Source organism: Choristoneura fumiferana, chromosome 9, assembly GCF_025370935.1.
Source record: "Choristoneura fumiferana chromosome 9, NRCan_CFum_1, whole genome shotgun sequence".
Classification (NCBI taxonomy): Eukaryota; Metazoa; Arthropoda; class Insecta; order Lepidoptera; family Tortricidae; genus Choristoneura; species Choristoneura fumiferana.
The window spans coordinates 8,793,087-8,808,997 of record NC_133480.1 but is presented as its reverse complement, the minus strand read 5'-3'; the positions used below and the strand labels follow the sequence as shown (position 1 = coordinate 8,808,997).

At 37.6% G+C, this 15,911-nt stretch overlaps 2 protein-coding genes across 5 annotated transcripts; one reads left to right on the top strand and one right to left on the bottom strand.

Moving 5' to 3' along the window:
* Window positions 1-1,807: 1,807 nt before the first annotated feature.
* Window positions 1,808-3,220, bottom strand: LOC141431141 (macrophage migration inhibitory factor-like). Of its 2 annotated transcripts, none has more exons than XM_074092170.1 (4): window positions 3,110-3,220; window positions 2,888-3,025; window positions 2,636-2,808; window positions 1,808-2,211 (listed from the first exon to the last, which is right to left on the bottom strand). In XM_074092170.1, exons 2-4 carry the CDS (start codon window positions 2,993-2,995, stop codon window positions 2,133-2,135), a joined length of 360 nt encoding a protein of 119 aa, XP_073948271.1. In that variant the 5' UTR covers window positions 2,996-3,025; window positions 3,110-3,220; the 3' UTR covers window positions 1,808-2,132. The 2 variants fall into 2 exon arrangements, with proteins under 2 accessions (XP_073948271.1, XP_073948272.1); XM_074092171.1 differs by having other exon boundaries at window positions 3,106-3,206.
* A 212-nt stretch (window positions 3,221-3,432) lies between these two features.
* beag (IC cytokine homolog beag) lies at window positions 3,433-14,630 on the top strand. Of its 3 annotated transcripts, none has more exons than XM_074092168.1 (13): window positions 3,433-3,501; window positions 3,871-4,040; window positions 4,173-4,370; window positions 5,040-5,103; window positions 5,917-5,991; window positions 6,619-6,726; window positions 8,119-8,186; window positions 8,870-8,952; window positions 9,634-9,794; window positions 10,465-10,609; window positions 12,046-12,252; window positions 12,972-13,138; window positions 13,704-14,630. In XM_074092168.1, the coding sequence occupies exons 2-13, from the start codon at window positions 3,895-3,897 to the stop codon at window positions 13,776-13,778; spliced, it is 1,497 nt and encodes a 498-aa protein (XP_073948269.1). In that variant the 5' UTR covers window positions 3,433-3,501; window positions 3,871-3,894; the 3' UTR covers window positions 13,779-14,630. The 3 variants fall into 3 exon arrangements, with proteins under 3 accessions (XP_073948269.1, XP_073948268.1, XP_073948267.1); XM_074092167.1 differs by lacking the exon at window positions 3,433-3,501 and adding an exon at window positions 3,660-3,723; XM_074092166.1 differs by lacking the exon at window positions 3,433-3,501 and adding an exon at window positions 3,684-3,744.
* Window positions 14,631-15,911: the final 1,281 nt, after the last annotated feature.

Sequence of the window (15,911 nt, the reverse complement as noted above, 5' to 3'; positions counted from 1 at the left end):
TCACATTCACAAACTACAATTTATTTAACCTCTCACCTAATAAAATTAGTTCAAATTTAATTATGATGTACAATTAAGAGTAATTAAGTTAATTATTAATGATTTAAAAATAGTCGATTGTGGCTGGGTGGACTTAATGACTGACTGACTATTGATTTACTAATGCCTTGTTTTTAATCTTACGTAAGCAAAACTGTGCTATTTTTAAACTTGTTTTGGAGTGATAAAATAAATGTCTAAAACCTAAATTTAATACCCTCTTAACGCCTGTACTGTTATGATAAATTATCATAAAATATAAGGGTCAGTTGAGAATAATTTTGTTTTTCTTATACGAGAATCTTTACATACTTTATACTAGCTACATTTCTAATGTACTTTATACACTAGTAGTGTAGCCTCCTACTCCTACTCGTATTGCACCCCAGCAGCAGCAGGGCTACTACGAAACTCGAAGTTCGTGTCGTGCGTTCCCTCTGACACTTATACTATTTAATACGAGAGCGAGAGGGACCGCATGACACGAACTCCGAGTTTCGTAGTAGCCCAGCTGCGCCTGTTGGATTATTTGCAGTAGTTCCCTTGGCAGCATAAAAAAGGGGAATTTTTAGTATGAAAAGAAAGGAACTATGAGTAGGTATCGTCTGGGATAGAGCAAATGCAAAGCTGCGTATAACTAGCATGAGATAAATCCGCGTATCTCACAAATTTGGTAAATCAGGAAGCCAAAGCATAAATGTTTCCCTTAAAACTTGTTATACGGCTTTAGGGTGGGCGATCCAGGCGCCACGCGCCCCTTTTATCCTGTGCAAATCTCGCCCAGGGCACTGCGTCCTATACTCCCCCCCCCCCCCCGGACAATAAACAGGGTTTATATTTTTATTACTATCATTAGCTGTATTATCTCTTAATACATACATATATACATATACTGCCATGCAAAAATTAAAATGAAGTATCATCATCATATCTGCCATAGGACCTCCACTGTTGGACACAGGCCTCCCCCATAGACCATAGTAAGTCCACTTCTATTCACACTTACCAGTTCCATACACAGAAAATTAGGTTTTGTAGTTTACGAGTAGATACAATTATTGTTAGGCAAAAGCATGTGAACCTATTTGATTGTATGTAGGCACTTCAGTAGTGACTACTGCAAATGATTCAATTGTTAATATGCGTAATGCTCTTATCAAAGTTACTATGATAATAACAATTGCACTGCATAATGTTACATTTAACATAATGCAAACCTGCCAGAGCATCAACCATTGTTCTGATTGAACGGTAATCATTTATAAAAAAAAATAGTTTACCCGCAACTTCGCACGCGTAACTATTCGATCTGGTAGTTACAATGAAATTCCGGGATTTTACTAAATTCCCCTGGGAATTCCCAAAATGTATATTGTGGTCTTCATTGAGGTTGTGTTGAGAACAACTGTCCAAAATTACAAGACTAAGCCCAATGGTTGTTATTTCGAGATTGTATCCCTATCCCGTGGGAATATTGGAATAAAAAGTATCCTATGTTGAAACATCCAGGTTATAAACTAACTTTTTGCCGAATTTCATCTAAATCCGTCCAGCCGTTTTAGCGTGAAGAAGTAACAAACATACTCAATCACAAACTTTCACATTTATAATATTAGTAGGAAGTAGGATAAAAAAGTGGAAAATAAAATGAGTACAATTTTTTCAAGCTTCATTTATTTCATTTTCCATCTAAAGTTTTCAATTTTGATTTATAAATAGTTTTAGTAAACAAGTTAAATAAAAGCTTGTAAAAAGGAAAATACATAAACCAAAATGAATCAATTTATTTATACTTAAATTAAATAGTTTGAAGAGTCAAACTAGAAATATGGAGTTCATTTTCAAATTATTTTTTACTAGCCTTTATGAAGCAACTATTTAATTTAATTGCAATGAAAATTTATAACATCCTTATTTCTTAAGAAAGTAAAATAAAAAGGTTTCACTTTAAAATTGTTTACCTCTATTGGGCAGATTCTCTTTCATTCATCAGATAAATTCCATTATTTGACTTTATCTGTGGCTTAGCTTATAGTATAAAAAAAAAGAAATACATAAAAGTGAAACAAGATAGTGTTACAGATTAGCCTTTTTTATCCGAAGATGGCATGGAAAGTGGTTCCTTTAAATCCAACATTACCAGTTGGTTCATCTTGGAAAGTGATGTACATCCTGAAAAAAAAAATCAACTTTCTTTTTCTTAATAATTTCCAAATTAAATAACAACTTTGTGTCAATTTAATTATTACTAAACTCATTAAAGTTAAGCATGTTTGACTATTATGTAGTCATCATTAATGTGACTAAGCTGCCTGTAATGAGATCATCTTCATAAAGTTCATCATTAACACAATCTAAGGATTTGGTTTTGATATCATAGCAACTAATTTGGTGCTAATGCACAGAAATAATCTGTACTAAAATTTCCACTAATTGTTACATATCATGACTACTTTGAAAAAATCTTGTATCTCAAAATCAATACTCCTAAAGTTCACAGAAAAATGATCAGTTTTGAGATATGATTATTTTTTAAAGTAGTGACAATATTACTTCTCAGTATTAAAAAAATATATATAATAATATTTTACTTCACCTGTCTGTAGGCACGCCTAATTCTTTTTCAACAAGTTCATACAAAACTTTGGCGTGTTTTTTATTCTGTTCCACACCCAGAGCTCCGATAGACATCAGATTGGCGATGGCACATGGCTCAGTTGTGCCGCCGAAGCTCATTATTACATCAGGAATAACGGACACTACACAATACTGTAAAAAAGATAGCACAACTTTATTTAAAATGAAACCTTAACAAGTAGTTATTTAATTAATTGATAGGTTAAATTACCTGTTCTGGTTTCCCGAGGGATTTCGCTAATATTGGCACAGCTTTAGAGACAAAGTCCTGTGGTATTTTACTACGAGGCACATTAGTTTCAATCCTAAAATGCGGCATGGTTGGTTACGACTTGTAGTCGCAGTACACCTGTAATAATAGTGATCGATCGTCGTAGTTAGTACTTATATATGCAATAGCAATAAATAGTGGCTTATCAACAAAAATACATACGAAAGCCGCTTGAAGGACACCTTGAAGCAAAAGCAAAAAGTGAGCAAAAGCAAGCGGTAAAATTTCGTATAAGAAGATAAGAAGAAAAAAAAACCTCAGCAAAATGTCATGATAACTTTGATAATGACATTGACAGAGTAAACTTGATCGTTTTAATCCGTGGTTGAAACACTATTTCTTATTACTGGACCGAATTAAAAAGAAAAGGTGCAATGTTCTGCTGTTTATGGTCTACCTACTTACTTTACGTTACTGCCTGACAGGGTTACCATTTGTGGCAGATTTTCGCCATTTTGGCTGATTTGGCTCTGGAATTTTAACTTTGGCTGAATAAGCTGAAGATTTTAAGAAAGCGGCATATTTTGGCAGATTTCTGAAAAAGCCCTACTTAGGTGAGGTAGACGACTATAGGTCCACTCCTGCTGGCTCGTGCTGAGGCACCGACTTCAGACTGGTAGAAAATTATTTTCATGGTTTTTGTAGTCGGTTAAATATTTTGTTATCAAATTTTTAGTCTTGTCTCTGGCGGATTCACTATTTTTGGGATGGTCACCCTTCTGCCTGACCGACTGTCAAATTGTCACAAATGCTGCTTGTACTGCTCTAGTTCTATTGTAATTTAATTATATTGTATTGTACGTGCTGAAAGCATAAATAAATTATTTTAATTTATCTTGTTCTCGTATATGAAACAAATTAAACAATAATTGATATAAATGTAATTTGTAAATTATTATAATATTATCTCTTCTTGAACGTAGAAGGTGCTAAAATAACAAGTAAAGATGGACGAACGAAGTGTGGAGGACACTCCGATGTCCCAAAGACTTACAAACGAGGACTTCAGAAAGCTCCTCATGACTCCTCGGGCTACGCCGGCGGCAGGGGCGCACCCCGCTGGCTCAGTGCGCGAAGCCATGGCCAACGCTGGGTAAGTAAACACTACTTTCATAAACATTAACCAAATTTCTCACGTTGGCCCATATTATAAAATAAATAAAACATTATCGAGTCTAATATTTCTGTACTTGCGCCAGTTGTAATCGAAACTACTCTCTTTTAGCTCGATGCCGCCACCTACAGAAAACAAAAGTGAGTTGCGCAGGAAGAAAAAATCTTACTATGCTGCCTTGAAGAAACAGGAAGACAACAAATTGGCAGAGCTAGCCGAAAAGTACAGAGACAGAGCCAGGGAGAGGCGAGATGGGTCTAATGAATTAGGTCCCACTGATCCTACAAGCAACACTAGTAGCGCATACAGGTAAGTTACCAATGGATATCATTAAAGCTAAATGGGTATAGTGCCATACATATTAAACTACTATGCAATGAACAGCAATGTATTGAATATTTTAAACTAGGTATACTCTGTTCCCACGGCAGGTGAAAAAACGAACATTGAAGAAGTATATATTTTATGCACCATGCACTTGTTTATCATTTGCTCTTGGTACAAACTTTCAAAGTAAGGGCTGTTAGTGATCACTCAAGACAATAAACTTGTTTAATCATGTTCTAGAATGATGTTGAGATACATGCAAAAAGTTGTCCATAGTAAGTTTTTTCACCTGCCGTTGGAACAGAGTATAGCTGTTGCCCACCAGTTAATTTAACTGCAAAGGATTTTTTAATGTTATCCCGTGGGTACTGCAATTTCCAGGATAAACTATCCTTTATATTCCAAGAATCTCAAACTATCTCCATAATAAAGATTTTAATTTAAACAAACGTTTCTTATTTCATACCCAATTTTTTCTTAATTGATTCAGAACTTTTAGCATAAGAAAGTAATAGACAGATAGAGTTACATTTGATATTCATAACATTAGTAGATATTGGATGAATACAATTGTACATTTATCTTCCTACAAGTTGAACAAGCTTTGGTAGTAAAGGACAAGGTATGAATACAAATTCAATGTACTTACAGAGCTGTTGCACCAGATCTTAAATCGGGAATGGATGCTAAAGAAAGAAGACGGCAGCTTATTCAGGTATGTATGTTGATAGTTAGAGAGCAGATTTGAAGTAGCGATTACAAGTTTAATGTGGATAAGACCTTTATTAAAAGGTGCGTAATAAATAGGATCTATTATGTTTGAGCTGCATAAAACTCCTTTAATTGCACTAGTCATATTCATATTAAACTTGTAATCGCTACTTCAAATCTGCTCTCTATTGATAGCTGTGGGGCAGGTCCTAAATTTAGTGTGGGCAAGATAAATTTTGCGTGGCCCTATTAAAGCATACCACATATTAGATGACAGATTTTTGAATGAGCAAAACACCAGGATCATTCTGGGAGGCACCACAAGGCCTCATAGCTCACATCGCCTATGTCTAGTGCTGCCACCTTATGTTGATTCATATTCATATGCAAAGTATTGATATTTTAACATAGTGCCAGTTCTAAATCAGATGCTGAAGTAAGAGCCAAGTAAGCAGCAGTAAAGTGACAAAACTTTGAGGTTAGGTATGTACTTAAACTCTTTATTGTCCAAAAGAAAAGAAACAAAACACAATTGACAAACTTTGAGATAAGTACTTGTAGTTTGTGGTTATATTAGCAATATAAAAATTGTATAGTGCTGGATGTGATAGAAAATATAAATACCTACATGTATACATTAGTTTGTTTATAAACTCTGTTGCATAGTTTAAAAATACAAATAGTACACAGAAAAGGCGAACCTAATCTAACCTGTAACCTAATATGAGATCTCTTCCAGCTAACCTAGGATGCAGTAATTATAAATAAGTGTACAGAGTTAAGAACTTTATAAACTGTATTATTTGTTTGATTGCAGGAATCTAAGTACCTTGGTGGTGACATGGAACATACTCACTTGGTGAAAGGCTTAGATTATGCCTTGCTACAAAAGGTAGGGCGCAGTATTTAATTACTTGAAGAAAACATTGTTTGGGAACTGAGCGTGCTCCCATTAGGCAGACATAACCACCTGGAGTGTTCAAAGCCTCAACAAAAATAAGAAGAAAAGATTGTTGTATAAGATAGTACAATTTTTGTCTGAAATTCAGCTTGAGATCTCCAAAGTATTTGCTTGCATTACAGAGTTCAATATCAATTATTTACACATAACAAATAAATAAATATCATGGGACACTTGACACCAATTGACATAGTCCCAAACTAAGCAAAGCTTGTACTATGGGTACTAAACGACAGATAAACATATTTATGTTTTGTTTTTGTTTTTATTTGACTGGATGGCAAACTAGCAAGTGGGTCTCCTGATGGCAAGAGATCACCACCGCCCATAAACATCTGCAACACCAGGGGTATTGCAGATATCTATATAGATAAATACATATTAAACTCCCAAGACTCGAGAACAAACATTTGTATTATTCAAACAAATATCTGCTCTGACTGGGGATCAAACCCAGGACCTCAACTTCATAGTCAGGTTCGTCAACCACTTGGCTAACTGGCTGTTAAATTACATATTTATTTTACTTCTTTCATTAAAACTACTATTTAATGCCAGGTTCGGTCAGAGATCCAGACGCGCGAGCAGGAACAAGAGGCCGAGATGGAGCGGTTGGTGACAGAAGCCCCCGTCGAGCCCGTCAAGGAGAAGAAGGAAGTGGTGCCAGTAAGCACACAGAAATACAGTACAACCAGCCCCCTGGCCATATACTACGAAGTGTAAAATTCGAACTTGCTGTCCCACAGACACTTATTATTATTCAATTACAGATTTATTATATGTATAGATACAAGAGTGAGACGGACGGTACGATACGACGTTCGATTTTCAAATTTCGCAGTAGCCCCTGTACAGATCAACGCACGTAGAAAGAGCTCCTAGTGATATACCCGCGCAGTGAGCGAAATACGGACCAAATTGGCGGCGGAGCAGTGGGGGCCGCGGGAGGGGGCGTAGGAACGCGCGCGCGGCCGGCACGCCATTGGCTTGTTAGTTGACAGATGCGCAAACGTGTCCCCTCCACTAGCCACTCAGAGCTCTTTTTACGTGCGTTGACTTGTACTACAAAAGCTTTGCAAGTTTATTTATGAGTGCTTCAATTTCATATAAATTGACACTTTTTTGTACGAGAAAGTTAACTATATCCAGATGTAGCATTTGTAATTTTTGTGGTACAGGGGCCAGAATGTTAATGTGGGTCGGGACAAAATGAGAAAGAAAACCGATCTCTTATTTCCAGTTCCGAACGATATTAGCATACTAGTTTAAGTGCACTTCTTTCTTTTTATCCCATTCTCTGCTGAGGTGTAGAACGTGAATCACCTTCCACTGAATTTGGTCTTGAGCAGTTTGAGTCACCTCTTCCTATTGGTTTCTTGTTCTATGAAACAGTGCTAATTTCGGTTAAGGCCCTTGAATAAGTGGGAACAGACGGAGTGAGTAATGTTTTTCCATCGTATTTTGTCGGAAAAGTTCGTATTTATATTGCTTTCTTAACTAGCTTAATGGAGCTAATTGAGGAAGCAACATAATACGAACTTATCCGTCAAAATACGATGGAAAAACATTATTCAATAGATCTGTTTAGGTAGTGCCACGAGAGTTTAAGTGAATGATTAAACACACAGCTACAAAAAGAACTAATTGCACAAAAGGAGAATGAATGAAATGAACGAGTAAATGTCAAAATCCTGGTGTCATTACACGACATGTTCTTATGTGCGTGACCTCAACACTGGTGGCACTAGCTGTATCCTGTTTCCAGAGGATATTATTATGAGCAATTTAATGCCATTTTCGTCATTGAATCTGTATGGGTGTTTATTTGGCGATTCTTCATAAGTGAAAATTTGTTTGTTATCAAGTTAATTAGCTAGAACTTGCCTATTTGTTTATAAACGCTTGGAGTTTGGATATCAAAGTCTTTGATACACTGAGCTTCTTTAACAAACTGAAATATACTGTTCGAAATTGTTTAGAGAGCAAATGTAGTTAGATCTCTGGTTGTTTATAGTAGTTGGCATTACATTCATATTTAGTAAATTTGTCTTTTTCTAGCAAGAGGAAGAAATCCAATTTAAAACGCAGATGGGAAAAAATATTTACAACATGGTAATGGAACAGAAGTAAGTGGCCTATAAAAAAAGCTATTATTTTAATCATGTTTTCCATGTTTACTAACGACCTTCCATTGTATGATAAATTAATAGATTCACTTTTGAAAATGTAATATTGCAACAATAGTAGGTATCATAAGTAAGAAACATTTATAGACTGTGTGAAACTATGCTACGTTTTATAATTTTTGAAATTCCTTGCTTTATTTTGTTAAATTTCTGAAGTACAGATCTATTCACAAGAGCTGGCATGAATTGATTGAACGAAAGTAATGTCACTTAGACATTTTTGTAGGAAAATGACAGATGCATGACAGATTAATATTTGTGTGAAGTGTGTTCAAATAGGTAACACACAGAGATACTTATATACACTTTCATTCAATCCATTCGTGTCAGCTCTTATGAATCAACCTGTAGTTACTGTTAACTCTACATATAAGGTGAGTCGGGGCAAGCGCGCCAGCAGGGGGTAAACGCGCCTACCATTAAAATATCGAAAAGTATCATAAGCACTAATAACGACATCTTACAACCACGCACCTAAGACCTGTATGATATCGTTAGTAGTGCAAATATCAATACTTTTCGATATTTTAATGGTAGGCGCGCTTACCCCTTGCTGGCGCGCTTGCCCCGACTCACCTTACTAACAATAATTATTATTAATATTATTCCTAAAATAATTCTAGGAATAAGAAAGTGACCAGAAATGAGCTTTTCGCGCCGGGACGTATGGCATACGTTGTGGAACTCGACGAAGAGGGCACCATCGGTAAGAATACATTTTGTTATTAGATTTACTGTAGAACTTTTTTTTAACAGATATCGTAGGACTTTAAGACCTAGCCATGCATGGGCAGCAGCTTTGTTATATTGGAGATTACTTTAACATTCTGATAATTCTTTACTCAATGAACAATTTGTGCTATTTATTAATGAAAAACATAACCCTCGGGCAGTTTGGTAAAAAATAAATCCTTCCTAGTGCATCTTCATTGGAAAGAGTATGGATTGGCGAGAATTTTTTATTATTATTGTAATAATGAATCGTATTCCTGCGTACATAGAGCATTTATTAAGTCTGCAACAGAAACAAGATTTTCGCGTCGGCCCAGGCGGTATCTTTGGCGGTAATTTGTGGTGGAAATTAATTATAATAAATATGATGGGACACTTGACACCAATTGGTTGACACCAAAATGGGTCGGTGCGATTTCAATTCTCGTCTCACTTCTTCTCACCACGCCACGCTTTTTATCGATCTAAAAAACTACACTCAGCAACTTTTATAGACTTATCTCTTAGAAGTAGTGAGTATTTTATCTCTAACAAACATGACCTGTCATTTCATTTTGTCGCTTTTCGTATCTAAAAGCGTGTCAAAGGCAAGACGTGCACGGGGCGTCTAGATGGTTTAGCCCGGCCCTGGACTATACCACATTTTGTTGTTCAGACAGCGACATCCCCACAACGTTGACTAGGAGCAAAGCGGATGTGCCAGAGCCCGACGAACGCAGTTCCGCCGCGAGCGCGAACGACGTTGTCCTAGAGAAACTCACGCAAATCTTCTCGTACCTGCGACACGGGCGGCACAGGAAGCTAAAGAAAACTAAGGTCAGTTAGTTAAAATACCAAACTTTTATAGCTAAGTTATGTTTTGTCCGTTTTTTGCAAATCCGATTGTCAAAGTAGTTAGTGACGACCAAGAATCCGTAATATTCACACACGCGCGAACGCGCGCACGTATACGTGTGTGTGTGTGTGCGTGCGTGCGTGCGTGCGTGCGTGCGTGCGTGCGGGCTTTGTGCGTGCGTGCTTATAGGATCACTTTGTTGTCCGTCCATCCGTCCCTCTGTCTGTCAAGACCCTTTATCTCGGGAAAGCGTGGTGTAGAGTTGAAATTAAAACAACATACTCAGGATTACATTCCCTTGAAGCTGTGAAAAAATCAAACCTCCAAGTCAATTAAGGTGTTTCCATGCAAATTGCCTTAGACAAAGAAATTATGGGTCACTTCCGGCTGTCCTAGAAACTTTTTATTTTGTATGCAGGTAGCTCTTATAGCACAATCAATAAGAAAAGTCTGAAAATCATAATTTTTCATGTCTGACTGTCTATCTTAATAAACTTTGCTTAGCTGAGGGGCTCTGCTAACACTGGGTATTCATAAATACCTACAAATTTGTACGGAACCGTCGGTGCGCGAGTCCGACTCGCACATGGCCGGTTTTTATTTAGGAATCTAGTCTAGCCTCTAGTATGTTCACGAGTAAAATGTTGGCAGGACAAGGGCACGGAGAAGGGGCGCGCCGAAGACACGATATATGGCGACATCGGCGATTACGTGCCGGGCGAGAGGCGTGAGCGCCGCGACGAGCGCCCGCGCTCCGGCTACTTCGACAAGCCTGTCGAGCCCGAGAAAGAGGAAGGTAAGACACTCACTTGTGTTTTAACCAATTTATATTTTTCATCACACTTGCTCGTAAACAGTGTCGTAACATGCAGGCTACCTTGCTTGCAACCCCCCAAATAAAACCCTCGACCTTAGTGTGCTTGTCATAAAACCCGTGGTCGGTAAATGAGTCATTGCCCGTACTAATTTTGATGTCATGAAGCCCAAGGTCGGTAAATGAGTTTGTTACTGCATGGCGTGCTGCTCGTGCTGGCGTGTGGGAGGGCGCGCGGAGCTGGCGCTGCCAAGAGCGCAATCAGCGGTATCGGCAATTTTTGAAAAAATATTAGTTTTTATTTTACAAATATACAATTTAACTCCCAAATGTGATGAAAAACATTGTATGTCGCACGGGCGGTACTAGAATTACGAACATCGACTCATTAAAGCCCTCAGTCTTTGACTTCGGGCTTCTAACAGACTCGTTGGTAATTCGTTATTTACCGCCCTTAAGACACAATGTACTATTAATCAATTTAAATTTTAACGAATTTGTAGATATTTTAAGCAACTTATATTTAACAAATGTATTTTTTAACCAATTTGTATTTGAACCAACTTATGTTTTTGAACCACTTTATTTTTAACCAACTTTTTGGCACTCAATTTGAGAGCCTAGTGGTTAGAGAACCTGACTATGAAGCTTGAGATCATGGGTTACTTACTATACTTGTATGAATACTACGAATGTTTTTTCTCGTGTCTTGGACGTTAAATATATTATGTACTCGTATTATATAAGTATCTTTCTCCAGAACACAGCAGGTGGTAGGACCTTGTGCAAGGTCCGCCCGGATTGCTACCACCATCTTGCTCGCTAATCCTGCCGTGAAGCAGCAGTGTTTGCACTGTTGTGTTTCGGCGTGGAGAGTAAGACAGCCGGTGAAATTACTGGCAATTGAGGTATCCCATGTTAGGCCTCTAGGTTGGCAACGCATCTGCAATACCCCTGGTGTTGCCGGTGTCTATGGGCGGTGGTGATCTCTTACCATCATTAGACCCACTTTCTCGTTTGCCATCCAGCCGAATAAAAAAAAAAACAAGCATTTCTTACTTTGGGACTAGTAGGTCAATCGGTGTCAAGGGTCTTGTGACATGTTTTAATGTTTATTTGGCCACAAACAGTACATTATTCTTTAACTTAAACATAGTTCCAATTCACATAAACCAATGAAGCTTCTTGTAGACACGCATTTATTTTTAGTAAGTTTTAAATATTAATAAATTAAATATGTACAGTCCAGTCCAGTGTCCAGTGGTAGTGTAGGGGTATGGCACGCAGCATGGAATGCTGAGCACCTGGGTTTTTCTGTGCATCCGTGTCTCAGTTTGTATTTTCGATATTGTTTTAGGGGACGACCGTAAAAGTAACAAATTATTTATTATGTATTTATTATTGTTTTTTATCCTTAGGGCCGGGCCCGCTGCCGCGGCGCGCCGCGCCGGCCCCCGAGGAACGCGACAAGCGCTCCGCAGCACTCCTGTCCCGGCTCGCAGCGGAGCCCGAGGGCTATGCCGAGTGCTACCCCGGCCTGCGGGAAATGGACGACGCCATCGATGATTCTGACGACGAAGTTGACTATACTAAGATGGATGCTGGGAACAAGAAAGGGCCTATCGGTGAGTTATCAGAATCAGAATCTGAATATTTTATTTGTCCAAGTTTTAGTTTGCCTGTAGAAATACAAATAACGTGCATTTTAGCATGCAGCATGCTTTTATTACATAACTATGAACAAACAACGGGTTCTCCTGCCAATTAAGTAGCACTAGTGATCAGACAAATTGAAATTCGAAGTCTTTAGAGATCGTTTAGAAATTGAAAAGTTTTATGACTGACACTGTGTTTCAAAAGGTGAACATTTTTTATCAAAAGTTAAGAATAGTATTATCAAAAACTGCAACATATCTTATAATAGTTATAATAAAAACATTGTAATCCTTTGATTACAACACCAAAAAAATATACTGCACAGATACAGATGAATTCTTTTTTTATCCATCACGTTAACGTCAGTCAAAGTCGAAACATCATTCTTCTTACACCCTTTGAATTTTCTCAAAATAGAAGACTTAATATAATTTCTAAAGATTTAGAACAAACATTAATTGTCTAAACCTTATGACATAGGTATATTAGGTATTTATCATAGGTATACGGTATTTATATTAGGTATACATAGCAATACTCGCTCCGCTCGCCTGTTTCCATCAGAGATGTGCTGTGCGAGGATAGGTAAATGAAGCGTTCCTGTAGGTTCATGAAGAACACATTCCTCGCCACACATCCGCGCAAATCTCTGATTGAAACGCAGCGTTATGCTAAATTCTGTGTCCAGGCCGTTGGGACTTCGACACCCAGGAAGAGTACTCTGCGTACATGAGCAGCAAGGAGGCGCTGCCGAAGGCCGCGTTCCAGTACGGCGTTAAGACGCAGGACGGCCGCAAGACAAGGAAGACCAAGGATAAGAGCGAGAAGGCGGAGCTCGATCGCGAGTGGCAACAGGTGAGGCTCGGGACCCCCCGTATCGCCTAACGTTGTTTGTCCTAGCGTAATATTTGTCCTAATGATCGATTGCCCTAAAACCTTAAACCGAAAATATTTTAGAACACCTCATGCGTTGGTTACGTAGAAGGGGTAAGTTAGGTTTACTTTAAAGAACGTCCTATTCTTAGACCTACCGAATATACTCGTACATAGAAAAATTCATAAAGATCGGTCAAGCCGTTTCGGAGGAGGAGTTTGGTCACAGACATTGTGACACGAGTATTTCAAATATTAGACTAGTTGTTGCCCGCGACTCCGTCCGCGTAGAAGTATGAAAAATAGTTTATGTCCTATTCTCAGACCTACCGAATATACACAAAAAAAAACATAAAAGTCGGTCAAGCCTTTTCGGAGGAGTTTGGTTACAAGCACTGTGACACGAGATTTTTTTATTATATTAGATGATAGGGGGAAAACGAGCAGATGGGCCACCTGATGGAAAGCAATCACTGCCGCCCATGGACATGGCAGTAGGTTGAAATTTAAAATTCAAACGACTTCTTATTGTTGCTCTTTTTTTCAGATTCAAAATATCATTCAAAAACGAAAGGTACCTGCGAGCGGCGACGAACCAAACTACAAAACTCCCAAATACTAACAATTGCTAATAATACAGTTAAATGCGCGATGTCTGAGTTAAGTATCTTTGATTGTAACCTATTTCAGTTTAATAGTTGCCTCACCTATTTGCCATCACAGGTTTCAGCCACATAAAATGTAATAGTATTATGCAGAAAACACTGTTGACTGCATGTATGGTATTTGTCATTGTTTTATATATTTTATAAATTAAAGCATTACGATGCATGTTATCGAAAAGAAAAACAATTTTTAAGTTACCTTTACATGTAACAGAGGTATAAAGATTTGAAATTCAAGTTTGGACAGAGAAAGACATACGTCAAATCCAAGTAGCACCATACCTGTTGGATAGAGAAAAGCGTTTTAGAAAGAGGAGGTAATGAGGGATTCAAGTGTTAACCACAGATATAGATTGCATGTAATCTATATCTGTGGTGTTAACGCTCAAGATGAAAATAATTTTGCTTCCAATTGGCTCGTACAACTTTTCACACCGAGTATGACGAAAATTGAAATAAAACAATTGTAAATATTATTAAAGAGCAACCAGCATTGAAAGTGACGTGGATTTACAATTATCAACTTCAAACAATTGCATTTGCAAAAAAAACCACTTAGAAAAGCCCTGAACAGAAAAGTCGCACTTTGATCCCTCTTGTTAGGGAGGAAAGTTACTTTTCTGAATGTGAGGTGTGAAAATAACTATTACACAAGCCTAGTAAAAATCAATCTTGTCTCATATCACAAAGACATTGACATGGAAAAACCTATTTTCACTTTAACAATAGTTTAGTTTATAAAATTATATGATTTTTTCCATTGGAGGACAATTTTGCCAGTGTCTAGTGAGTTTTGCAGTTGTACGGTATAGTTATTTGTGTCACAAGGGAGCAAAATGGTGTATTTACGGCGAGGGCGGTATATTGAATCCAGAATGTAGCGAAGGATTCTACAATACATTCAAGTGTTAACGCCCAAGATGAAAATAATTTTGCTCCCGAGTGGCTCATACAACTTTTCACACAGCATTAAGAAACTTGAACAAATAAATCTAAATATACTTAAAGAGCAACCAGCACAGACAATGCCTTGGTTTTTTAATTATCAACTAAAAAAAATTGCATTTGGAATAAATCGCTTAGGAAACCCTTGAATAGAAAAGTTGTACTTTGCTTCCTCTCGTCAGGGAGGAAATGTTACTTTTCTGAAGGAGAGGTGTGAAAAATAAATTTGGAAAATGAAATATGAACGATCGCAGCCTTTCATTATTTAACCAAACAAACGTAACACAAATGTCAAAGTTGATAAATGGACTTTATGCCCGGTTCACAATATTCCAGTAAAACCGTTCCAGTAGCATGACACTGCGGTGCTCGATCGATCTTGTGTAACTCGTTTGGATTGGGACCCCGCAATGTATCGCTAACACTGGAACAATGTGAACCGGGCATTACTATACTAGCACCAACTAGTCAGCTACAGATACCCTCATTTGTTTATTAAATTATTGTTTCTTTGCAGTATTTAAAAAAAATTGACATGTGCCTAAACTAAACAGCTGTGCCTTTAGGATCGTGTTAGAACTTTACTATCCTGTATGGTTTTTATGTTTGTGCAAGTCTATTTTAGGCACGCAACAAGCACTCTACGGCATCCACCGTTTAGAAACTGCTTAAAAACTGGTCATTCACAATTTACACTTTTGCTGCTGTTAGGTTAGGAGTCATTGGCAGTGGTGGTTGCTAACCTAAAGCGAACGGTTTTGAAAAACAAAAAGTTAAAGTTTTCGTTATTTTGGAGTCGATTGTACCTACATGATGTGGGAACCCCTGGCTGGGTGGGTACAGTTGGCAGCATTACATTTGAACAGACGAACATATCAAACTGATCTTTACAAACTCGTAATTTTTTCGTCTGTTCATTACTTCTGTTCTCGACTGTACAGTACGTATTACGTATATCTAAGAATTTATGACAGTAAAGGTTTGTCTGTCTTAGACATAAGAGCGAGTTGTAAGCATTGATAATTTGTTGTACATATAACGGACTTCCTAATAAAGATATGTAAAAAAGTCTGTGTATTTGTTTCTTGTTAGCGTCACTAGAATAGTATTGTTATGAATTATGTACAGTCAAGTGTAAAAAAATG

What these genes read in the sequence shown, in the direction of transcription:
- LOC141431141 (XM_074092170.1), bottom strand. Translation starts at nt 2,995, where the DNA reads ATGCCGCATTTTAGGATTGAAACTAATGTGCCTCGTAGTAAAATACCA. An exon ending in CCCTCGGGAAACCAGAACAG is followed by an intron (nt 2,809 to 2,887) that starts GTAATTTAACCT and finishes TCTTTTTTACAG; the next exon opens with TATTGTGTAGTGTCCGTTAT. An exon ending in TTAGGCGTGCCTACAGACAG is followed by an intron (nt 2,212 to 2,635) that starts GTGAAGTAAAAT and finishes TTTTTTTTTCAG; the next exon opens with GATGTACATCACTTTCCAAG.
- beag (XM_074092168.1), top strand. Translation starts at nt 3,895, where the DNA reads ATGGACGAACGAAGTGTGGAGGACACTCCGATGTCCCAAAGACTTACA. An exon ending in AACACTAGTAGCGCATACAG is followed by an intron (nt 4,371 to 5,039) that starts GTAAGTTACCAA and finishes ATGTACTTACAG; the next exon opens with AGCTGTTGCACCAGATCTTA. An exon ending in ATTATGCCTTGCTACAAAAG is followed by an intron (nt 5,992 to 6,618) that starts GTAGGGCGCAGT and finishes ATTTAATGCCAG; the next exon opens with GTTCGGTCAGAGATCCAGAC.